The 25,900-nt window shown below is 41.0% G+C and overlaps 1 protein-coding gene across 4 annotated transcripts in view; it reads right to left on the bottom strand.

The window, feature by feature from the left end:
• LOC126401882 (sodium-driven chloride bicarbonate exchanger-like) overlaps window positions 1-25,900 on the bottom strand; it is a 57,877-nt gene that overhangs the window by 17,052 nt on the left and 14,925 nt on the right. For 3 of the 4 annotated variants that reach the window (XM_050063430.1, XM_050063433.1, XM_050063432.1), the window contains 10 exons: window positions 20,258-20,339; window positions 12,216-12,359; window positions 11,855-11,996; window positions 11,327-11,487; window positions 10,027-10,215; window positions 6,251-6,339; window positions 5,775-5,932; window positions 5,527-5,614; window positions 3,493-3,639; window positions 1,517-1,617 (listed from right to left, as the gene is read on the bottom strand). In XM_050063430.1, coding sequence (XP_049919387.1) covers window positions 1,517-1,617; window positions 3,493-3,639; window positions 5,527-5,614; window positions 5,775-5,932; window positions 6,251-6,339; window positions 10,027-10,215; window positions 11,327-11,487; window positions 11,855-11,996; window positions 12,216-12,359; window positions 20,258-20,339 — 1,301 coding nt within the window. The remainder of the gene's footprint in view (window positions 1-1,516; window positions 1,618-3,492; window positions 3,640-5,526; window positions 5,615-5,774; window positions 5,933-6,250; window positions 6,340-10,026; window positions 10,216-11,326; window positions 11,488-11,854; window positions 11,997-12,215; window positions 12,360-20,257; window positions 20,340-25,900) is intronic. The other variant, XM_050063431.1, reaches the window with a different exon arrangement.

The raw sequence follows: 25,900 nt of genomic DNA, 5'->3' as shown, positions 1-25,900 counted from the left end.
ACCATCAAAATATGTGAAAACTTAATTCTTGCTGTCAAGACTGAACAGAAATAACAACAGTACATTTTGAGTTTTAACCCTTAAAAGCCTGGGTGCTCTCTCAAACATTTATACATAGCCTGGGACTTTAGAGACAGATCTACTCTTTCTCCTTCATTGAGAAATTATAGTTATACAATAACTATATCCGACAAGGAAATCTGATTGGTCAACTATACATTTAGAACATGAGCAAATCACCATGACAGCACACCTTCCTCATCACTCCAAAAACACCTTGGTCCTGCTGCATCACTGTCCTGCCAGTAATGACAGTAAAGCAAAACCTCTTGTGTAATATTGTTTAAATGTGGCAATTTCTCCACCCACCGCTGCTTGTGGCAGGTTTTGCATTGACTTTCGGCTCTCTCCAGTGCTCCTCATGCTAGGCTGACTGGTGAAAAGAGCAGTGTGCATCAAGATGGCTAATGTTAGCTTTAGTGGAATCATCGGAGAGATTCAGCCGTACGCGTTTGAGCCTCAGTCAGACCCAGACTCAGATAAGGAGTCAGTATACATACAAGTCATACAAGTCAGAATGGCCAAGATCAGACATTTTAGGGGACATAAACAGAAGAAAACACATTTTTGATTGGAGGAGGGACTTTGAATATATTTCTAAAAATAAATAAAAGTATACTGAAAAGTAAAATACTAGTTCTGCAGAAATAGTTCATGTGACTGATATATTATTATATATGACATTTTTAGATTGTCAATACAGATGCATCAATGTGTAAGCAGCATTTCTATTGCTGTTATTGCCCGAGGTGAAGCTTATTTGATCTACTTTATATACAGTTAGGTAGTTTAGTCCAGTGGTTACCAACCTAGGGGTTGGGCCCCTCCAAAGGGTCACAAGACAAATCTGAGGGGTCATAAGATGACCCCTTTTTTGGACTTTTCTCTAATTTTTGTTTTTCTTTTAAATGTTGGACAGTTTGTCCTGTTTGGGCCCTATACAGTTATTTCAATGAAACCGTCATGTGAGAGGCTGAGAAGGAAAATTCTGATTGAATTTTAAGAAAATCAGAATAAAAAAACAACATTTGAAAAGAATCCTGTAACTTTAGGTGTCAGATAAATTTAGTATTAAGCATTCAATGGAGGTATTCAAGTGAAGTACAAGCACCTCAAAACTTTGCATAAGTACAGTATTTGAGTAAATGTACTTGAACGAGGCATGGGCTAAATAATGTCACAATGTTGTAATATTGAAGAATGTACCTTTGTGTGGGATAAAGTGCTGGACTATCTAAACTCTTAATGAATAAAACTCAAACAAAAGGTCTTTGTGGAGTTGAAGTGTGAGGAATGATAATGGGCCAGTACGGTAGTCTGCCTCTTAAGAGAGCTATATTTATAGTTTGGGGGACAGCGAGACAGCTAACAGGCGACAGGAAGACAGAGACAAAGACGCGCTCAGAGAGTTCAAGGCTGTACAACACAAATCACACCGTCTCCATGTAACACTCACCTCCCAGTGCGCTGGAGCTCAGGGCCACCATGCCCTCCATGTTCCTCCGACTCTCCAAGATCTGTCACTCCATTGGGAACGGGAGGAATCTTTCGCTTTTCCTGTACAGTTAAGATCACTGTCAGTCAACTGTCTGTTACTGGCCATCATCATGAGAACGATAACAAGCGCCAGCTGCACTAAAATCTCCACTCAGACATTTGTTGCAGCAGATGTTACAGTTATTCCAACAAACTTATATCCAAGCCTAAACGCCAAATGACTGATATCTCGTGCATGAATCTGGCAGTTCTGATACACAGTTCATCAGCACAGCAGTCTAATTGCACAGTGGCATGTCATTAATTCACCACATGAGCCTAATGACAACGAGGAAAAGAAAGTCAAGACTCTTTTAATCATCTGGAGCAGCTATCTGTTAGATACCAAAATTTCTCTCCCAAACAAGATGGCGGATTTTCAAAGTAGACCAAAATAACTAATGGAGAAAAGATAACTACTGTTTTGGAGAGGATTGAGAGCAGAACCCTGGGGAGCAGCATCAAAGCACAGAGTACAACGCAGTTGAGATTAGAGGAGAACACAGATGTTTAAATATTTCTCAGCAGGCGGTGTGACGCAGAGGGGACTCACAGGCACATTTTCAAAGAACAGTGATATATACAGACTGTCCAACTGTAAACAGTCTAGTTTTGGTTGAGCTTTTTACGTGGCAACAATGAAGGGGGTCTTAAAAATGGCACCAGTCATCCTATGTACTTCATGTTACAGATTCCACCCAGAACCCTCAATAGGGGTTCAGTTCAGAACCTTTGAACCTTTCCACCTTCTAAGGGTGCAAACAAGAGCCCACCCAAGGGCTTCCACCGAAAACCCTTTTATATCCAAAGGGTTTCATCTAGTACCCACCCAGGAGGGCTCTTAAAATAATAATTGACGACATTTCCCATGGATCTCTCTTGCTCTCATCAGGGTTTTAGAATAACAAGTTAGCCTGGAACCAAGGGAACCACGTCCTGCAGCCTCAGGCATCATGAGGCTCCTAAAGGGCCGGGGCTGATGTGGTCCAGCCAGCACAACACTCATGGTTCACAATTATGTTTTAAGGGGGAGCAGATTTAGTTAGTATTATTTCAGCATTGCAATAAAGTTGTGAACCAAAACTCTGTTCCAAACTAGAACCAGATACAAAGGGCCATGTACTGGGTACATGTTAAAAAAAAAGAAGAAGACCGCAGGTATTGCATGGCATGAAAAGATGGTTAAGATATCAACTATGGCAGAGCAAAAGTAAAATGAATTGATTAAGGGGATTCCAGAAACATCTACATCTTAAAACACCATTTGAAACATAGGTAAACATTTGAATATTTTAGGGTGAAGATCTTTTAACACCCATGCTTTCAACAATCCTTGAAGAACTCTCTGTTTCAAAAAGGGTTCATTGGATGGAAAGGATTCTTAATGGAACCCTAAAGCTGTGTCTCAAATTCAGGGGCTGCAGCCTTTGAAGGACGCGGCCTTTGCGGTCGATGTCAGCCACGTCCTTCAAAATCGTCACCAGCGTGCAGTGCATCTTGGGATAGGCTAGGCCTCAAAGGATTCATCCATTGCATTCTCGGAAAAGAAGGCTGCATTTCTCAGCCGCATTTAAAGGAGCCTTCGAAATGGGACAGCCGTGGTCGCGCCAATGTGACGCAATCTGCCTTCAAATTCAGCCTTTGAAGGCTGCAGCCCCTGAATTGAGACACAGCTTAAGTCTTACAAAGAACTCTTGAAGAACTCTTTCTTCAAAATAGAGTTCTTCAGAAGCAAATGGTTCTAGGTAGAGCCTCAGCCCTTCATGAAGAACCCTACTGGAACCCATATTTCTAAGAGTGTACAAACAACCAATCAATTTGTACCAAAAAAACACACTTGAAAAAAGAAAAGAAAAGAAAAGAAAAGAAAAGAAAAGAAAAAGTAAACTAGTTTACCTGAGAGGGAACGTTTTTGGGAGGCTCTATTCTGATGGAAGGGTCCCACTCTCCAGGGGGTAACACTGTCACCTGGTCCAGGAACTCATCGATGCCTGCCACCAAGTCATTCCTGTCTTTGGCCTTGTAAGCAACATCATGGAAAATCTGTGGAGACAGATGAAGAGAGCTCTTTTCTTTAACAGTCTGTTCTGTGCTACAACACTGAGTCACTGAGTACATTTAAATCGATTTACAAAAGTCATACACCAACGCCATAAAAGGTTTTGTCAGTAGAGGATTATTACTATCACCATACATGAAATAAACACATCAATGTGAAATATTCAGAACGTCAATCAGCCATCATCATACTGTATTTATATGGAAAACAGAATATGATTTTTGCACACAGTGGTTGTAAAGCAAATCATAGTGATGGGTACAATTCATTCACATACATAATGAAGTAGGCTGACATCCATACACTTCTATTTTCATACATCCCACAGGACCGCTGCCAACAAAAGAAAAAAAAAGCAACATCTGGCACTTATGACAGTCAGTTATGTTAGCTCATGGCTGCACTGGGAAATCCTGTCACTGTTTTTATGACATACTCTAGATACTAGAGCTCTTAGGTGGATTTACAGGATGGTTTCCCTACTCCCTAAAATACCCTAATGCCATATATAAAAATTAAAAAATATATATAGAAAATATCTCACATCTACAGTGAGTAACTTAAAGATGGAGTTTTATCATGGAACTGACATCTAGTGGTTGAAAGCACATCAGTATATCTCCTCAAGCATTGTACTTACAGCACAGTCGCCACACAAAAATGTTGGCACTGTATGTTTCTGCAAACCACAAATATGTTACATTTATACCTTTACTGACAGCAGTAAACAAGCAGTCCCAAGCGCTTCTAAAGAGGCAAGTTGGGGTGGTGCACGGGTCACAAAAAAAAAAAAAAAAACGTCCCTCGAGTCATGNCAAACCACAAATATGTTACATTTATACCTTTACTGACAGCAGTAAACAAGCAGTCCCAAGCGCTTTTAAAGAGGCAAGTTGGGGTGGTGCACGGGTCACAAAAAAAATAAATAAAAACGTCCCTCGAGTCATGTGTTCGGATCCGTGTGAACTTTTGAGTCATTTTAAGGTACATCCTCGCCATGTTACTCCTCCTAAATCTAACCACAGTAACTTTTATTGCCTAAAACTAACCTCCATAACTTTAAGTTAATTACGTAGCTGTACCTTAAGGACGTAATGTCATTCTTGCGAATACGTTGCAGCCTGAGCATTTACACCGAAAATACACAAAGCAGTGGGGAAGGTCGGCCTGTGGTAAGATGCAATGATTTGATTCAGCCGTCTGATTCCCGGCTTCGAACGACTTATTTAAAATAGGAAAGATGACATGAAAACTAAGTATTTCTAATAATCAATACAATAGACAAATGAAAACATTTTAATAGTTATGTTAAATATTTGACAAAAACCAAAAGGATCTCTTTAAATAACTAAAGCAGGCAGGAACTAGAACATAAATAAGTGATTTTTATGGCAGAATCATTTGCATGGCTGCAGGGAAGAAAATATATGCTGGAGAGGAGGTTAACCCTATTAAGCTACTCGTTTATGAGTATAGATGAATTGATTTGATAATGAAAGGTTATTTTTTTCTCATCTGAATTCAGAGTTTTCCTCATTTTACTCTGGAGCCAGCTGCTGCAACTAAAGGTGTGCATTAGGTTATGGAGACGCTGGTGCTTCCCATGACAGTCTGGCAGAGCACCAACAGCTTAAACTACATTTAGTAGAGCATTTTCAATATTTATGGGTCACCAAGACAAGTCTGCTCAGCTTTTAGCCTTCATTTCTAAAGTGAGTCCAGTCTCAAAGCACAAGTTCTCATTTTTGTTATGGCATATGTTCACATTGTTGTATTTCCACTATCATGAAAGTAAAATAACTGAATAGTTTGTCCACCACTGCTAGCATCAATACCACAGCTCGGATCTGAACCTTGATAATGTGCCTCACCTCATCAGTCATCAGGGTAGCAATAGACCGACCGATTTCATGATACTGTGGACCTTTTCCCATCGGGCCAAGCAGGATGAAAAGAAACCTGTGCAACACAAAGGACAACAGGTTTGGGTAAAAGTCCAATCCTTTCCCAGTGAAGCATTCAGGGGATTATCAGCTCATCTGTCCAGACTTGACACAGAATTCAGAGAGAAAGAGAAGCAGAGAGAAGCAGGGAGCTTTTCCAGCAGTTTGTGTATAACCTGGTGGTGATGGGAACCTCAGCCAGGCCATTGAGCAGCACAGCAGGAGCCAGGCGGACGAAAGCCACCACAGGGCGCTCTAGGAATTCCAGCTCACCCACCAGGACGTTAGATGCCTCAGCACCAGGAGGGATCTTCTTCATGAAGTGGAGGTCAATCTGTGAGACAGAAAGAAACCATCGTTAGACAAAACACACGTATGAATGTTCTGTTCTGCTTTTACCTTACAGATTGACTGTGACTATTATAATAAATAATCTGAATTAAAATCCAACACTGGCTGAATCTGTCTCCACACAACAAAAGAAAACAAACTTTACTCCTGTTAAATTCCAGTTGGTTTCCCAGGGTCAGAGGCTTACGGTGACCATTTCACATGTAACCCAACCTTGGTTAAATATGCAGCACTAGTTATGTTTCCAGCTATCAGTGGCTGTAGATAAACAGCAGGATCAGTGGTGGGTCTGGTTGCTCACCTTGCTGAAGTCGACTGCACTGTTTTCTCGGCTGACGTCCTGTTTGCCCTCATTGTTAGCTGGCTGGGACTGAGGTGAAACCGTTTGGCCTGTCAGGCAGAGCAGGAAAGCATCATTATGTCAATTTTCACGGAGACTCAGCCTATTACAACACTACTTTCCCACACAAAGACAAAGGTCTCCAGTGAGTAATGAGAGGGTACAGTTACATTCTCTGAAACAGATGATACAACAGTGGACCCCTTTGTTGTAGGTGCTGTACATTTACTGATAAAAGGGGTTCAGCCCCAAAGACAAAGGACAATATTGTATCTGGTTTCAGAGTGTACCTGGTGAGTTAGCTTAATATTAATCTGATGAATACTCAGTGGTGCAGTGGACACAGTGGTTATACTTAGACCTCAGGCTCAGTCTCTCCAAATCAAATGTAATTAAAATAAATGAGGTACAATCTTTAACTTCAATTTCAAATTTAAGTGTATCAACAAACAGAGTGCTCCAGGGAGTTGTTCCGTTGGCTGACGTGAAAGTTAGCGTCGCCTTGGTTCCTCGTCAAAAAACACACTGACTTCCAGACAAGGGAACCGTGAGTACCGCGAGTAGTAAATACTAACTTATTTTCAGGTTGTAGGACTCATTCCTGGGGCACTCTATAGGTGCTTATTTAAAATGTTTTTTTTGTTTCAGTTCCACTGAAACAAAGTCAAAGATTGCTCCTTTTAAACTTAAATCTCAACCAACAGGGAATGGGAATCACAGAGCATTCTAAGGCGGCGCCGCCATCTTGGAAGGATAAGCTAAGGTAGCTACTAGTCTAATCATCTCTTATCTTTGAAATGTTCATCATCAAAAATGTAAAAATAGACAAATGTCTGTATAAAGAGGAGCTCTTGATAGAGGCAAAGGAGCAAAATATTACAAAACTTAAGTTAGTTAAAGCTATCGATCGTTCGAGACATTGACAGCTTGCCACTCATTAAGGTTATGGGCCCTGATGTCTATGTAGTGTTTGGTGTTAGCGCCGACACCTGTCTGCAATTCAAAAACTTTAAATATTTGGAGGCCCAATCATCTGGACAAAGATAAGCTAGCAAATATTACGTTAACATAATGCTAACAAAACATCAACTAACAATGCATTACTAATCTACCAGCATCTATTAAAATGAAACACACAACTTTAGCCTACCTTTGTGTCTGACTGTATACAGTATTTATGACAGTTTTTTGAATCTCTGAATTGTGTTTTAAGCAGTTCTTTTTGACACAGTAAACAGCAGCGGATGGTACTCTTACCCTTATCCTTCCAAAATGTCCGACCCACCGTTAATGACAACACATTCCCATTTCCTGTTTGTGATGTGAATGCACCTGTTGCAGCTGTGTGAGCTAATCACAGCACTTGAAGGCAACCACTAAAGGAATTGTTGGATGCTTTAGGATATATTCTTATATGCTCTTTTGCAGAGAGTCAGATAAAAAGATTGATACCACCCTCATGGCTGTCAGTTCAACATGAAGCTACAGAAGGCCTATGGCCAGCAGCTGGTTAGCCAAGTTTAGCTAACTAGAAATAGCTAGCCTGGCTCTCCAGTGGTAACAAATTCCTTGCACTAGCATCTCTTAAACTCACCACTAAGCTAAGCTAACCAGCTGCTTGCTGTAGCTTCATATTTAGTATACGAACATGAGAATGATATCGATTGTCTCATCGTGCCCAAAATGTTAAAAGATTCCTTTGAGGGAATAGTTCAGAAATACATGCAACAAGTCAGATGAGAATATCGATACCACTCTCAAAATTAAGGCAGAGCCAGTAGCTGGTTAGCTTAGTTTAGCATAAATACTCCAGAACATAACCCCCATCGTCAAACCCCAAACAGTTATTTTTACACTTACCTTTTAATACAGACAAAAAAAAACTAATGTAATGTGTCACTTAGTGAGTTATGGTGCTTGTAGGCAGATTTTTATCACCCTCAGACAAAGCCAGGCAAGCTGTTTCCCCTTGTTTCTAGACCGTATGCTAAGCTAAGCTAAACAGCTTCACATTTAGGCTACTGTTAAGACATGAGGAGAAACAAAGTGGTGCAGGGATGACGTTTTTTTTTAAGCCCACAAGGAAGTTAACATTGGCCCTGGTTCCCTTAATACAGGATTTTTTTTAACTGGATTTTGGATTATTGCAGAAAATAAGATCTATGACAAACAAAATTATGCTCAAATGTTGTGTTCAATAAGATAAACTTCACAAATGAACATTACGTTTATAATTTTTGAAAAGTAAATGCAATCACCAGAAGTAAAAGGCAAAGGCTTCTTAGCAACTATCTTTATTAAGACACGTAGAGGCTTCAAAATTCATGGGTGGGGTATTTACTTATGTATTTTATGTCATAAAAAAAATGTGAAAGTCTCTTAAGCTTGTGTTAACCGCAGACCTTATTTCAGGCGTCTAACCATAAACCCATTCAAAAAAACCATTGACTTTGAGACAAGGGAAATTGGAGATTCAAGGTGATAAAATGCTAACTCATTTCTGGGTCATTCCTGCACCACACTATAACTAACTCTCTGCAAGAAAGTGAAAGAGCATATTCCGAAAATATTGAACTATTTCTTTGAATGACAAAGGCAACAAAACAAAGATTAAATTTCGTGTTGGGGTGTCACACAATGAATAAAGCAAAGAGCTACCACTATTATTAATTAGACATTGTTATGGGTGAAAAACATGAGTCACAAATCTCCTATGGTTTCTAGTCATTAAACAAATTGTTGACGATGACAAAAAGTGGAGAGCATTACCATGACAACACTGCACCCGCCCTGTTTGGCCTTATAAATAATTCTGTAGAATGACTACTACTTAAAAATTATTCGAAGATACTTAAGATACTTAAAGTACAAAAAAGGACTGCATACTTTACTACATCCTTTTTATTTTTTAAATAAAGTTTCAAATAGAAGAGCCAAAGGAGCATCACGACAGTGGTTTCAAATAGAAGAGCCAAAGGAGCATCACGACAGTGAACTTTGAATACAGATGCACGAGTTTAAGAATGCAGAGGTCCTCTCTCTTCTTGACTGCTATAACCCATTCTAACCTTTCATGATGATGCTCTCCACTTTAATTTGCTCCTTTTTATTCTATTACTACAGCAGGACTATCTCTAGGCTTTTAGTGTTAAGCATCAGCTTGGGCGCTCTGGTTGCCTGTGCAGATTTCCTGCTCTGTGTCTTCATATGCGATGGGACAGTAGCCCTGTGCAACTGCCTGGAGACCACTAAGGCGTTTGGTGTTGGTTTTGCCAAAGGGCGTGTCTGGGGTCATGTGGCCAAAGCTCCTGGAGGAGCTAGATGGAGGGGTGGACAAACATGACACACAACACACACACCGCCGCCATGCCACGCAGGAAAAGGCCTTTCTGGGTGGAGTGTTCTTGGGGAGTTCAGGCAAATACTTGGGAGATTTCCAAGTGTAATAATGGAGGCCATTTACTGGTTAAGTGAATGACACACGTGCATACACACACATGCAACATATAGCAGACGAGAACACATACACAAACACGGAGAAACACAAACAAGAGGAGAAAATGAGACATCAAACAGCAGTAAAACAGCAAGTCACAGATGGACACACTTTGGAAAAATCATGCAAAGGATTATGACGTCATACATATAATACATCCTGTATATATTAACATACAACAACATTTATGGTCACCATGGAAAGAGTAGAGAATATAACAGGGTGATGTGTATGTGCTCACCATTCTTGTCCATGGAATGAGGCTCAGATTGCTTCTTGCCTATGTCAGCAAAGGAGCGTACAATAGGTATGCGGTTTGCCAGTTTCTTGTGGTTTTGGTGGTGGTGCTGTTTGAGGAGGGCTTCGCGGATCCTCTTCCTGGCATCCTGACCTACAGTGCCCGACAACTCGTGCTGATCCAGAACCATGTCTGACAAGTAAAACACACATAAGGGAACACACAAATGTAGGTTTCCTCATTACTCATTGAACAGTTCATTTTAAACTCACAAAGGCTACTCCTGATGGTGTCTGTCCATGCGTGGCGGCCAGAGATGCTAAGCTGATTATTCTGACAAAAACTGACCCACTGCTGCTGATTTAATCGCACCAAACCAGGTTAAGTTCGCCAGATCTCTTCAGTAGCACAGTTTTTCCCACAATGACATAAACATTCTGCCCTCAAAAACTAAAACACAGTTTTCTAGGTGGACATCTGTTTACTGGTCATGATGTCAGCCTTGTTGACCTGACTTCTGCCCCGCTGCAAAGCTTTCAAGCTGGTTGTATTGTGAAGGGGAAAGTCTCTTTACAGGACTTGTGGGCTATATGTACTGCATGTATGTTATAAAGCCTTCTGTGGTTGCAGAAGGAGCTGTGCAAAGTCTGAGTAATTACCTCAAGTGAAGTCAGCTGGGGCCGGGGAGTCTTTTTAAAAACTATGAATGTAACAAAGGCCCAATCCCATTTCTTATTTTTAGCCCATCATTCATTTTCGAATGCCCCTTTGCCCTTCAGAACAGAGTAACAGGGAGTAACATTAGTGGTTAAAATCTTCCCCTCTGAAATGGGACGACCCTTTGAGACTCGGATACATCATCAGTATCGTTATGATCATTGATGGCATTTTCTAAGATAAACTAGGATAAAGGTCTTTATAGTTTTAATATCTTTATTAATTTCTCATAACTCTTGGTTTGGAGTAAAACACCTCTGTTTGGAGGGCTATGTAGCCCTGACACTTCACCCTACCCCTCTATCCCAACAAGAATTAGGACACGCTTGACATGAATGTGCAAAACAGAGGCATAAGGGCTAAGTAATAGGGACAAGGGGTGTACTGGGATTGAGCCAATATTACATATGTCAAACCAGTGGTGTCTTCTTTTAAGTAATTATGTGTGTTGACTGTGTAATCATGTTAAGATACTTTGTTTATCAAAATCTGAGGTAGTAAAGGTTAAAAAGAAGAGGCCCGCCAATGGAGCCTTGGGGAACTCCACATAATTTTTGTTTGCTCAGATGTGGCACAGAGTGTTTACCTGCAATCTCCTCCAGAGAGTTGGCTCTCATGTCCAGCATTACGGTGCCATTCATGATGCAGCTGCGAAGCTCAAAGAGACTATGTAGAGACAGAGTGGCTACGTAGGGTTTACTCCACCGCTCGCCACCATCCTCAACATCCTCCTCAAACTTAAGCCACCTGCACACATTAATATCACAACTTGGTAAATACATAAAGATGTGAAGCATTTATGTTTGACAGAAGTATAAAAAGCTGATTTCTTATTAAACATGCCTGCACAGATCAATTTTACTCTTGACAAGCAGCACAATTAAGGTCAAAATGTATTTTTATAACAAGTGCTAGTAAGCTTTGACGAAGTAAAAAAGTGTGTAGTGTAAAATGAAGTAAAGTGTAGACACCCTTAGAGGTACGTCGCCATAACAACAGCCCTATGATAAAAGCTTGCAGTCAAACACGAACAGGATCAAACTCTCAGGTGCAACAAAGGAACAATGGCACAGCTGGACAGATCCAGCCCATGTGGCCAACTGCAGTGGTGTACCTGGCTGTCTCTTTCCATTCTGCGTCCTCACCCTCCCTGAGGCAGATTTCGTCCAGCTCGGTGAATAGGGCGTGGGGGATGTGTTCCTCATCGCCATCCTCTGTCCCCAACAGAAACTGCACCCTCTGAGCTGGTGTGTCTGCTGCAGCAAATGGGACAGGCGGAGGACGAGTGGAGATTGAGAATGAAGAAGGAAAGCATGCAACAGAAAAGATTTGACACAGAGAAATAGAACGTGATGCACACTGGTGGAAGTGGTTTGGAGTTAACTCAAATCTTCCCTAAAAAATGAGATTTTTCATATTTTTTAAAGTCAATTCAAACTTGCTGGAGTTTGCATCAGTCCATTTTGAAGACCTACTGTGTGAAGGGGATTCTCTTCCATCATCAGCTGAGGAGTCCCTCTCCTTGGACCTCTTCCTGTGTCTGTGTCCGTGGTGACGGTGGCGTCGGTGCGACCTCCTGCCCAGGGGAACGTGAACCCCAATGTAGAGAGTACGGTGACCTGGAGACAAGATGCAGCAGACAACATTAGATTCTTCCATCTGTCCTTTAAACCTAACACTAGTTTGATCTTTCTCACCCTTTTACAATGTCATCCATCTCATGTTTCCTTCTACCTAATTTAAAAGTACTTCTTTATAACACAAATTTAAGAGGCTTCTGACTCTACTCATGCACTAGGAAGAGATGTCAGATGATGAGGTTCTTGACTGCTGCTCTGAAAAGAAAAGAGTGCAAAGGCCTAAGAGTTTTTCAGATTGTTCATCACTTCATCCTTTGCATGACACATAGAATCAGTGAAGTAGGCAAAAATGCTACAGTACATTATCCAAGGCCACTTCTTTAGGTCATCCTCCTATCACACCGAAGGAGAAGGACTTATTATTCCTTTTTTCAGGTTCATACTTGTATTTAAGATTTCTACTAGAATGTATACATGCTTTAATGGTAAAAAGAGAAACACTTTATATTCCTCATACTGTCTGTGCTGTACCACCTGTTTTCTACCTCTGTCTAAGAGGCCGTTTACACGTGGCCGGCTATTTTCATAAACGGACATTTCACCGTCTCCGTTTTCAAAAAGATCTTCGTTTACACTTACCCGTGTATATATACACAAGAGCATGCCAAACCTGTAGGTGGCAGTGTAACGAGAAGCTTAAGCCTTCCATGTATCCATTGTCACCATAGCAACATAGGTCGCACTTTTGACACAGGCGCAAGTTCCGGCCCATACTGTGACGTCGGCTGCCTATAACTCCGTTTATCTCCCTTTATCTCAGTTTACATGCAAATGCGCAACCGGAGTTTTCCAAAATCTCCACTCTGGCCGGAGTTTTTAGAAAGACTCGTTTTCAGAGGAGAAATCTCCGTTTGCGTGTAAACGAAGGGCACAAACGAAGGAAGATGTCTCCGTTTATCAAAATCACTGTGTACGTGTAAACGGCCTCAAAAACACTGTTTTCGCGCCTGTTTTTTAAGCACCACCCCCAAAAAAGCCCAGTCTGTTCTAATTGGTCAGTACCATCATTGCAGCTGGGAAACGACTGTAAAATCACCAATAAAAGCTTCTAAACACAACCACACATGTTCCTGCAGGACCGAGATCTGAAATTAATGACAAATGACCACCAGCAACGAAGATTGATGTTACGATGTAGCTACTTGTATGTTCACAACATACTGGCAGGCGGTGAATAACTGTAATGATGACATGTTTTACCAGGAATCTGATCTGATACCTGAGAGAAATCCACAACATCTGCAACCAAGATTACATGTTCCCCTGATGTTAGCGTACAGCTTTGTTTAGCAGTGTAGGCTACGTAATATAAACAGCAGTGTGCCTGTAGCATGCCTGCATACTATGACATCATACTGCAGCCAGTAGAAAAAACTGTTGGACACACACAACAAACAAACACAGAACAGTAGGAAGCCTGAGGTTTTTGCTCTTGGGGTTTTCTTTTGCATACATTTACCTTATTATTTGAAACTTTGGCCATGTTTTATATGAACATCCTTTATTGTAACAGTATATAAGACACAAAATACATGAAAGCATAATAGGTCCCTTTTTAAGGTGTCACAGGCTGTGCTCCCTCATTTCAAAAGGGAAGACACCTATTGCATACTATTAACTCTCACAGATCAGTTTAGTGAAAGAATAAAAACAGGAGTGGTGCTCATAATTCACATAAGGTATCATGAGGTTGGAAATAAGGTAGGCTTTCAGAGCTCGTAGCTTCCAGTATTGGCAGTGAGTGCAATGACGTAACTGTGACTAAGTGGTTGAGTCAGTAACCCTGAAACTCACATAGTCAAAAGAAATATGCAGTGAAAAACAACTATTGAAACACAAAGTAATAGACAGTAGTACGTCATGTAGTCACTTAGAGTGGAACCAGAGAAGCAGCTCTTAATGGATCTTCTGCCATCTCCACGCCCTCCTGTGCCCCCACTTGAATAAAAAGCTATTGTCCTCTTTGAAATCGATTTTGAAACTGGATGACCTTCACAATTACGGAGATTTTAATTTTAAATCAATACAGAAGAAATAATGAGACTGGGATTCTGAAAGGATATTGTACAATGCAAGCACAAGGGCCTTTCTCTGATGTGTGTGCGTGTACGTGCACACATGAGCGTGAATCCACAGGGTCAGCGTGAAGATAATGCGAGCTGACTCTCTCCTCCTTTATTGCAGGCGAGCTGCCCGGCCGCTGTTTCCTTCCCGCCGGCTTTCGGCTCAGTGGCCGGACACAGACAGGACTATCGGACACCCTGTTCTCTTTATCTGCCTCCTGCACTGAATGAGGCGCCATAGTTTCCAGCATAATGTGACACCAACGGCAATTCAATACTTGAGAGCTAAACTGGGGTCCATCAGAGGATAATAAATTGATTTCCTATAACATATTTACCTCTTTTTTAAGCACAATGACAGATTACAAAGGGATCATTTTTAATAACACATGTTGCTCACTTTACTGCTAAAGTCCAGGCAGTCCAAACACATTGTTCCATGTTGCAAAAATATTCTCAGATAACATTTTTGAAACTGTAATCGAACCAAAGGCAGAATTCTTACTGATGATGGGGTCACTGTTTGACCTTATACGCCCCATATTGCCTCTCAGGCAACATCTAAGCTGCCCTACCTTTTTAGTGGGGCTGCTGGGGCTAAATGTAGCTTGAGAGAAAGGCTGCAGACACTATTCAGGGCTGAAAAAAGTTCCCCAACTCTTCTGCGTTTTTGGATAAAAAATAAATGATTCTCCTGAAAAAGATGCAAGAACTGATCCTTAATAAAGGTTATACAGCAAAAGACAGAGCTGTATGTGACATTCAGGGTATTAATATACCAGCAAACAACTATTTTCTAAGTAAAGATATAGTGAAGTAATGGTGCCCTGAGCAGAGAATGAAGTCACACTCCCTCTGTGTGTTGTAATGCGAGCTTCTCTGTTCTTTGCTTTGGTAGACGGGCCTGCCAACGTACGTGTTAGTGCATGTGTGAGCCTGTGTGTGTACCCCAGCTAGTTAACAGTTAACAGTTAACAATGGCAGTTACCACTGATAATGGCATCCCGACCCACAGTGGCCAAATGGCATCACTGCAAAACACCCCCCCATGTTAACACTGTTCATTCTGTTAGCACTGTTGCCTTTGTTAGCACTGTCTATGCTGTTAGCACCATTAAATGCTAGCTGCTGGCTCAGTCACCTCCATGTTGAGAGCCGTGTGCAGGCAATCCCGGCCCATCCTCTGAATCAAACAGTAGATACGGATGCTCTGAATTTTGCATACAGCCCCTTTAAGGTTTAATTGCTGACACTGGCAATGGTCATTTCTTTTGTCGTTTTTCATGTAACATAATAATAATATTTATCAAAAGCTAACAGACCACTATCAAGGTCAACTGTATGTTATAGTGCAGTAAAATGCAGAAATTCATGTGGCTTTTGTATACTAATATTATCATGAAAAGAAAACAATCATAAATTATAAATTGTTTGATTATATACACTTTATATAAATGAAGAAAATGACATTGATGTTACTTGTTTATCACTGTGAAAATATACTATTTGTTTTGACTTAAAAAAAAGTGTTGTGCTGCTTTCACATTTTACATTGACTGAATTTGTGAAGGCAAGTTGAATCACTACCAAATAACCTCAAACAAAAACTTTCTTTTTACAGTGTACTTGTTTTTTGTTTGTTTTTATAAAAGAATCCCTGACTTCCTTGTGTCTTATTCATCTCTGAAACCAACCTGTGCCCTTGATTCTAATCTATTAAAAATGTTTGGGAACCCATTTTGCTTTCAAAATGAAATCCAATAGCTCAAGTTCAGCCATGTGTGCAAGTTCGGAAATAACTGAGCTCATCCTGTTTCTTATTGTCAGACTTACAGTGAGAAATCACACGATATTTTCATTTTGTCTGAGGGGAGGATATCCCAGATGAACGCCTTAAATTGTTTTCACTTGCTTGGAGACACGACTAATCACATTGTAGCGCTCTAATCAGATTTAAGGAATGCACAGACATAACATGAATCACCTAAGAGCATGCTGACATCACAGCATTTGAAGAGACACTCACTCAGTATCTAATCCAGGACAGAGGTTAAGTGAGGTCTCAGAGAACGTAATGAGAACTAAATGTCAAAATGTCTTTGCACTTTGAGAGTGTATTGTACTCTGTTAGTGTATTGCTGAAGACGCATTCATCCAGAGCAAATTACTGTTAGCATTGTGTAAATTATGTATGTGATAGAAGCAGAGGGAAGCCCGACTATGCACATGAAGCAAATTTCAAAATAAAAGGCACATTCCAGCGGACAGGAACAATAAGGTATCTGAGGAAAACATAAGAACGGGGCACTAAAGCTTCAGAGTTCATGAGTCAAGACTCGTGAGTGGAGGACTTAAATAGCTCGCCTCCTCCAGGCCTGAACTACTGCTGATGTCATACAATCTCTTCTCTTTTCTTCTGTCAGTCAAGGCCTGAATTCATGCAGCGGTGTGTGACGTGCTGGGTTTCGGCATTCCATATCCTGAAGACTCTGTGTGTGTATTCATGTATGTACTTCTTTACATGGCCACTGAGTATGGCACTTTTGATTGGCTGGGGGTTGTGTTCTCTTCAGACAACTGGCTCCAGCTTATGCAGCTCTGACGGTGGAGCACAATTGCCGCTCTAAATCAATTCTCATAGTTGCGGTTACAAGGCAATGAGTTCTCCTACTTATTGGGGTTGTAAAGTCAAATATATTACCATGTTCACTGAAAATTTCTATTCAAATATCATAAAAAAACTAATATTTTGACCTCCAGAAAGTGCTTAGGTGCTTTAATGGATATTTGGGGCAGCAGGACAGTGTATATGGGATTGAGTCAAGATAAGCAACAGTGTGTGTGTTCATGTTAATGAAGGACCATGTTGCCCAATCTAATGTTCTCCCTTTATTACCCCTGTAACTTAGAGGCCGGAAAATGTACAGTGTACTGTACATTCTGTAACTGCTTGTTCCAGTGCTTCACAAAATGCTGAGTGATATGATCAAATCAAATGGTTGCATCATTCTTTCAAATAGAAATCTTGTATACTAGGCTGCTGTTTGTGTCTCTGGCTCCACAGCCATTCAGATAACACCGCTTAGTGTGATAAATGTATTGTAGGTTTTGTTTTGAGATTTGTCAACGGTAAGAAAAACATAAAATATCACCAGACTAACCCTTTAAATCCCCTGGCACTGTCTCTTTCTCAACCATCTTACAAAATTCAAGCCATAACACAAAGTAATAAACCAATCATGGACTCCCAATAGAAACAGATGTCTTGCTCACTGTTTTATCCCTAATGTGAGAGTGTATGAAAATGAGGAAGCAGGTGAGTGCTGGAGCAGAGAGGCGCTGTATGTATGAGCGAGATAACTTCAGAGGATCTCCTTCTCCTGCGTGGTGCTGACGCAGTGTCAGCGTTACCGCAGCACCAGACAGAGAGCTTGTCATCGCGGCAACCATCATCCGAGGATGAGGGTCCTTGAGATGAAAGCACCATCTCACCGGCACTGTCAGAATCAAAGAGTGACATCTTTGCCGGCTGCCTCAGCGAATGTTGCCTGGCAACAAAACTACAGTGGATGCTGACGGGGGAACCAAATCTCTCGGTGATGGACTTTTATTGCCTCAATTCTCCCGTACTTTACTTTCTCGTCTTACACATAATGCAGCCGTCTGGCTGCAAAAAGAAAAAGTTCTCCCTAATAAACAAGTCATATACGTCATCAGGGACACTTCTGTCAGCATCAGCATTTTCCTGAACGTGAAACTTCTCTTAACAATAAGGGTAATACGTTTGTACCTGGTTGCTTATCCTTTTTCTCTGCAATAATGTTTAAATAATTGCACTACCTTTACCTGTATTGTTTTCTCTTTCCTGCTGTTTTTTATATTTTAGCATGCAGGTTTTTTTTATCTATATGAATATTCAAATAAAGAATCTCAGAAGTCTGGAAAAGAAATCATTTTACATCAGTTTATATTCTTTGAGAGAGATTCTGCTTTCACTCAGCAAAGACAAAAAACGAGTTTTCAGAACAGGCCCTGTGTCAATTCAGGATGCTGTCGGTGCAGAAACAGGCATCTCTGTCTCTTTTACGATGGATGAAATGCTGATGCAAACACACGTGCAGAGAATAAAGCCCTCGCTCTTTGATGCTGCAGGACTCGCATCAAAACCTAATATCCATTTGTAATGATTTGGACAGGTGGTCGGACAAGTTTTCTGCTATTAGTAAGCTCTGCTGTCAGTAAATCTGCCAGGTTGGACAAGTTTACTGCTTTCAAACTGTAATAGTGCTTGGCTGGAAATATATTGTAACATCCCATCAATTAAAGTTGACTACAAAGGTAGAGACAATACACCTCCAAATGACAAAATGGGGCAAAAATACAAAAAAAAACCCAACAATGGCTCTTTGTAAACGTTGAGGCACTTCATATTGTGTCACTTAAAGGTTATGGGAATGCAAGGCTAATCCCAAAATCATCTTCTCCATCTAAAATATGGAATGCAGCTGTAATGTCCTCTTGATTGTGTAATGTAAATGTTCAAGCTGTCGTTGGTACAAAAATACATATTTGTCATATTTGCCGAAACTGTCACGACATCCTCACATCAGTGCATGAGACATTTAATCTGTAGAGGAATTAAATTCCTCCCCCTCATAGTGCTTCTCATGGTATTTGCTAGAATGAACAAAAATAACCAACCAGAGCTGAGGAGTCTCAAAAGCAGCTGTCAATCACTGCTCATGAACTGCGGTCAGACTGTCAAATACGAAGATTCTGTTACTGCATTGTCTATTTCTCACCTCAAATGTTTGTTGGTTATGCTGACAGACAGCCAGCTGGCTTGCTTTAACATGCGAAAAAATAGCACACCTGGCCCACCCTCTGGTCTCCACAGGTTAGCTAATGTTAGCCTTGTTTGCCATTATCATGATGGTGTATGGTGGCCACCCTCCGATCTCCCCTCAGGTCATCCTGGCTAGTAAGCGGCTTCAAAATAACGGTTAACTGTTGACATCCCTTCTTCAGTGTTCATGAGCCTTACGTTGTAACATGTAAACAACATGGCAGCTTCAAAGAAGATGTGCCGTATTTTATCGCTCAGAGTATTTAAACAACACGGTGACAACAAAGAGCAAAGGAAATGGATCTGGTGAGCAATAAAATATGATTGGGAACTAATTTTTCAGATTATTCCAACAACGCATGAATGCAGCACAAGGCTGCAGAGGCAACTGGGACATCTGCTCAGTTGAAGAACCACAGATCGTTGGACAGTGACATTCCTGTAACAATGTCTTGAGCTTACACAGCCTACCTACATAAAAGTGGGATGCTGAATCAATGCATTAAAATAAATATTTTATCTTCATGTATGTAAAGTTTTGTGGAGTGGGCGGGACTAGCTGTCAAACATGCATGTACTATAACAAGAGTGACACAATGAAACTGACACCATATTTTGCAAAAATTATCTAAGCTCAAAGGAAATTTACTGTGAAAGGAATCTGTCCACTCGTCACTAGGATGTAGTGCCAGTTTCAGAAAATATGACAAAAAGTTTTGTTTTGTTTTTAAAGATATTTTTTGGGCATTTTTTGGCTTTAATGGACAGGACAGTTAAGTGTGAAAGGGGGAGAGAGAGAGGGGGATGACATGCAGCAAAGGGCCACAGGCTGGACTCGAACCCGGGCCGCTGCGGCAACAGCCTTGTACATGGGGCGCCTGCTCTACCACTAAGCCACCGACGCCCCAAGTTTTTTTTTTTTTATAAAAGTTACCAACTGTAGTTTAATGATCACTTATGGGAGTTACCTTCTAGTTCTTCCTTTTCAAAGTTGGTGTTGAGCATGGAGCGTGTGCCCCCACGGTCCACCACTGCCTCCTCATCAGTTCTCTAGAAGAGACACACACACAGAAAAGGATGCATGTTACACAGATTCATACACATATACAGTAAGTACATTGGAGGTTAACATGAGTTGACACATGACACTAACTCTACACTTACTCAGAGTTAATAATTAATACAAGTACATTTGACACTCCCTAACACTGATCTCTGACTCCTCACGACACGTGTCCATCTAAAGCCCGTCTGTCCTCACTGAAGCAAAATCCATATTTCATCTAAATGCTACAAGTTGTTACGTAAGAGCTCCCCCTCACTCCCCCCTTGCCTAGTGGGAAGATGTGTCCTGAAATGAAAACACACAAAACTCAGCATCATCACGCTAACTTCCCCCGACTGTCACCATGGCAACAAAAGGCAGCCAATCGCAATTTGAAAAAAAGGCCACGCTCATCTGCTGAGTACCAGATTACACAGTTTTTGAGTCATGGTTTTAACAAGAATACATCATTGTGCGTAAGCCTTAAATCATGTAAATGCTCCAGCACCCACACCTCTGGCAAGATGAATGTCTGAACTGGAGCAACAGCAGAGTGGAGGGAACAAGGCCTGGTGCTAATGGATGCAACATCGTGCTTTTCTTGTTACTCCATGCTATAAATAGCTCTGACCTTGAAAAATGAAAAAGGGACGGGTCTTTGAATGCTTACTCTGCTTTTTAATATTTAATGAAAACACTGGCTTGGTATTCGTGTTTCCAGTTGTTTTCATAAACTTGCACACCATCTCATCCTGGGACAGATCATATAAAAGGAAAATGATCACACAGAAACACTGCTGCAGAGCGAAACTGTTAGCTCTGATAGTGTAGAAATCCCCACTTTGTGTCTGTATGTCTGCACCAATCAGACTTATTTTAGCTCTTTTGATCATTTTGAAACAGAAGACCTCAAGCCATATCAGCGCTCCAATCAACACTTATCAACTCAAAATATGTGTCACTGAAAAACCAACCCTTATTAACACTGAGGGTTTAGTAATAACATAAGGCTGCATGTATCCAGTCATGATCATCAAGCAAGTGGACAGTGATGCTGACAGTTTTAGCCTCAATATAGAGAGATGGCTTCCTGTGCTTGTTTAGATCAAATTCAAAAACTTGCTGTCCAGGGAGCTGCATGCCAATACCGCCATGAACACCAGGACAAGAAGTTGCTCTGGTTACACTTCCTCCATCACCTTCACCCTCCTCTCCTGCCTCCCTCCGGTCTGTGTATGTGTGTGCGTGTTTGTTGTGTTTATCATTAGGATCATGTGTTCTCTGCCCTCCAGACGTCCTCCATGTATTTGCTGTGGGTCCTGACTGTGTCCTGCATCAGGTCATTAGTGCTGTAACAGCACTTATTTTTCACATTGGTGAGTTGAGTCATTCTGTTACTTGTTTATGAGCCTACCAACTACTACCAATATGTAAGAGAACAGATAGTAAACAACAGTATGATTTGCATCATTCTGCAAAATTGAAGCTCAAACATAGTTGGCAGAACAATAAGCAAAACATGTCATCGACTTTTAGAAAAAGATCCACACTTGGATTCACGATTGTGTGCACACTGAGAGCTACAAATACCACATATATCATCTGTAAAGAAAATCATGCCTCTGCTTCTTTGTTGTAGTTCTAATGGCATTATTGCACAAGAAAATCAACAACTGACCAAAGCCGAGGATTCTCTATCAGAGCGGTCAATCATGTCAATCACTGTTCAAAGCAATGTCCTGCAAGCAGCTCTACAATGAAGGAAGATTTTCCAAATAAGTGCACAAGTACATCAATGTATGGGAAACACTGGACATTGGAAGGGATGTACACTCTGCTGTTGGATTGTTGTTGTTTTCCTGTTAGCCATGAGACAGATCACTCCAGCTTACTGTACGTCATGACAGCGTAAACAATTTGAAATGCTGCATTAGTTTGCAAAATTACAAAGTGTTATTTGTGCATCGCTAATAGTATATGAGGTTTGGATTTTCACAACAAATTTATGTGTAATAAATTTCGACAAAAATGACAAAATTATTGGTTTATAAGCTATACTAGATTGACTCCAATGTTCAATACAATCTGATGATTAAAAAAGACTCAAATATCAGCAGTTTTCATTGACTTAAACTATACTGAAATAGTTATGGCTTTCTTTGACTAAGAGATTAAAATGCGCAGACTTTTTGTCAACTACAAATTGATTTAAAAACAACATGATGAGGTTAAATAAATATGGTAAAAACTAACAGGGACATTTGACACTAAGACTAACCTTTAATGTAAAAAAAAGCTGACAAAATTAACACCATACAACAACAATCTGCTCAGCCTGGTCTAACTCTGAGGACATCAAAAAGTGTCTCTTGGTCAGTGGTATCCTCTGCATCAGATACAGACACAAATACACCCTTAAGTGTCCATAAATGACCCATTTGGCTTTCAACTAACTAAACCCATCCGCAACATTAATAGATGTTTATAGCAACGGACCGAGTATAAATAGTGCGAAAGTCTGTTTTGGGCAAGTGGGAGAGGAGGTGGAGGGGTTCCACAAGCACAGGACTTTGACCAAGGAGATCAGTGTTTATGTCCTGTGTGAAACCAAAAGTCAGCATTGAGTTATTTTGTCAAGTCAGTTGACTCATGTGACGAACATCAACCACAGTCTTGCCCTCACCAAGTAGTTTTGTTGCCTAAACCTAACCGCCAAACCCTTGCATCAAGATACAAGACAAAAGGCTGCCCCCACCATCATTACAGTGATTATAGCTTGGGCAGAAGCTTCGGTGGCAATATATAAGGAGCAGGGATGACATCAGATTAATCTGCTGTACATGCTTTCAGTCCTCAATCAGATTTGCCCACATATGATTTACGGACAAGATATGAGATATAATGCCCTTAATGGATTAACCAGCATGGGAATGTTTAAATGAGGAGCTGAAGCTGCAGTGACTACATGGGTCTATGGGTATTTTACAATGAAGGCATACAGAGTGGAGGTAAGTCTGCCTTGACTGAGCTCAAGTTCTTTTCTCTGAGTGCTACACAATACTGTAGACAACTGCATCAAATCATGACCGACACAGGAGGCATGTGTTATACTGTATTGTGACAAGCTAAAGGTGGCTGATGCTGGCCATCAATCCCTGATCCTGAGAGATTAAGTAAGAGCAGTGGTGGTACATCACTCTCTCACACAGAGACACACACACATGCCCACACACATGGCTGACCATGTGAGAAACAAGCTAATGCATCAAAGGAGTGTGTGGACAGATGCTGAGAACTGACATGGTGGGCTTACTGTATAGGCGGCATTAACAGAGGAAGTCCTCTCCTAGACATGCAAGCACACATACACACACAGACACAGGCCCAGATGAGGATTCATTATCAAGTCCCTGTAGACAGACTTCCCTAGATTTCCCCTGACAGATGGGTAATGGTAATCTGAAATACTTTGACATTTTATTAATGTGTTAATTTGTCATTGTCCGTGCCTCTGCATTCCAATTCACTCCGATCCAGCCCTCCACAGACTGACCACTGCACACCATCTACTGTGAGAGGAATCACAGGCATAATCAGCACTCAAGACAGAGAGGTAATATCCCAATGCCAGAGTGGGCAATATACATGCATAAAGACTTGACAGACTTGACTATTAACTAATACATTCATTTTCTTCTTTTTTGCCTTCATGGCAGTGACAGCAGCTAAAATGTGAGTGTTCGTGACAAGCCTATGAGAGGAGCAGGGGTTTTGGCTCTGCAGGTCCATAGAGAACCTCAGTCAGTCTCAGTAACGCACTGTCTCCCTGTCTCTGACCCACGAGAACAACAAAAATCTAAATACATAACAATGCATAACAACCCTGAGATAACTGCAGGACCCCTTGGAGAAAATAATTTGAGGCCAACATTACTGTCTTTAAGAGGCTGGGGCATGCTCCTTTTTTAGGCTAGTGCGAAGGTAGTGGTATCCTGTTAACAAGACAACCTAATGCATCCATTGGTACCAACCATGTCAGCATAGCTTGACTGCAAGGGGACTACATAGTGCTCCAAATTTATGTTAAATTTTGGTGAGGGAACAATTGGCTTGGCCATTCTCAAGGGCGTCCCTTGAACTCTCACCTCAAGGTATCTGAATGAAAATGAGTTCAGTGGATACCCACTAGTCTCCCTTAAACTTGAGAAGGCTTGTTCCCAGTAAATGTTTTGTTCCTGACAATCAGTGTGCCAACATAATCATCAGTGACAGTAAAATAAGAAACCAAAGTATATCAGTATGCAATTCCTTAACTTTCATATTGACATAGTTTTCAACTAGCCTGTTTTCTTTGACAGGACAATAGAATTCCCGAAATGTAACTGTGGCTTTTAGTTTCGGTGTGCCACCTTAAGGTCTGCAGTGGCCCCATCTGGCCACCCCTCTGAAAAATTTCTGGGAGCACCACTGAATGAGACTTACTGTGTGTAACCCATTTGTCTCTCTAATACATGTCTACCAAGTACATCAATAGCCATCTCTGTCTATCCTGCATCTCCCCTGCATTAGCACTGCAGTGGTCACTGCACCACTGTATATCAAAGTGTGACAGGCAGACTGTAACACATTTATCCGAAGTTGCCTCACTGAGGAAAAGACACAGGACAGCCGTATTATCTATAGTAGAAAAAAGGTACACACACTGGTATCCTTGCAATGATCAGGTTTTGGACATGCACATGTAAACACCATAAACTGGTGTTACAAACATACATAAGTCCTTACCATGATCTTGAGAAACCTTGATATGCTTCCTGCAGTGGCAGGGATTCTGTAGCATGTACACAGGTTTCTAATCATTCTCTGCCAGGTGCATCATCACCATCACCATCACCATCGTTAATCAGATGATCCACATGTTAAAATAAATGAAAAGTTTGACTTTGGTTATGCTGATCATACATAGTGTTGTGTCACCGTGTCTTATGTAACATCTTGCAGACACGCAGACACTGAAACTTGCTGCCATTACAGTACTCAATGCCATTTCACAGTGTCATTTGAATTTATTATTCAAGACAGTTGGTGACCTCACCACTGTAAGTTAATAGGTGAAAAGGTGACATCCAAAGTGAACAGCACTAACTACATGTGTAAACAACCACCAGGACACATTGTGATCCCATCACTCAAATCACTTGCAGATGGGGTCTGGAACCAATTTGACCACATATCTTTGGTAGTGTAAGCGCTAATACATCCTGATGCATCCATGACAGGGACTATGTCATCAAAGCAGAACATGGTGGTTGTTTTCGTGACAGTGGCTGACACTCCATAACTTGGACATTTTACAACGAGTTGGACAAAGTGTTGTGTGACCGTCCATCAGTATTGACTTATGGAAGGAGATGTGTTGGATTCTGCTGACAGCGATATCTCCAGCTGTACCGACAAAACTGCTAATGTGACAAGTGAGCAGCTAGTGAGAGCGTGGACGTATTAATTGTGTGTGGGGCCCTTTGACCTTCTTGTGTAAGTGACATAGGCGGTAACAAATTGAGCC

Source organism: Epinephelus moara, chromosome 15 (genome assembly GCF_006386435.1).
Source record: "Epinephelus moara isolate mb chromosome 15, YSFRI_EMoa_1.0, whole genome shotgun sequence".
NCBI classification, from domain to species: Eukaryota; Metazoa; Chordata; class Actinopteri; order Perciformes; family Serranidae; genus Epinephelus; species Epinephelus moara.
Note: the sequence above shows the minus strand (reverse complement) of the source record. Positions and strands in the feature narration are given on the sequence as shown.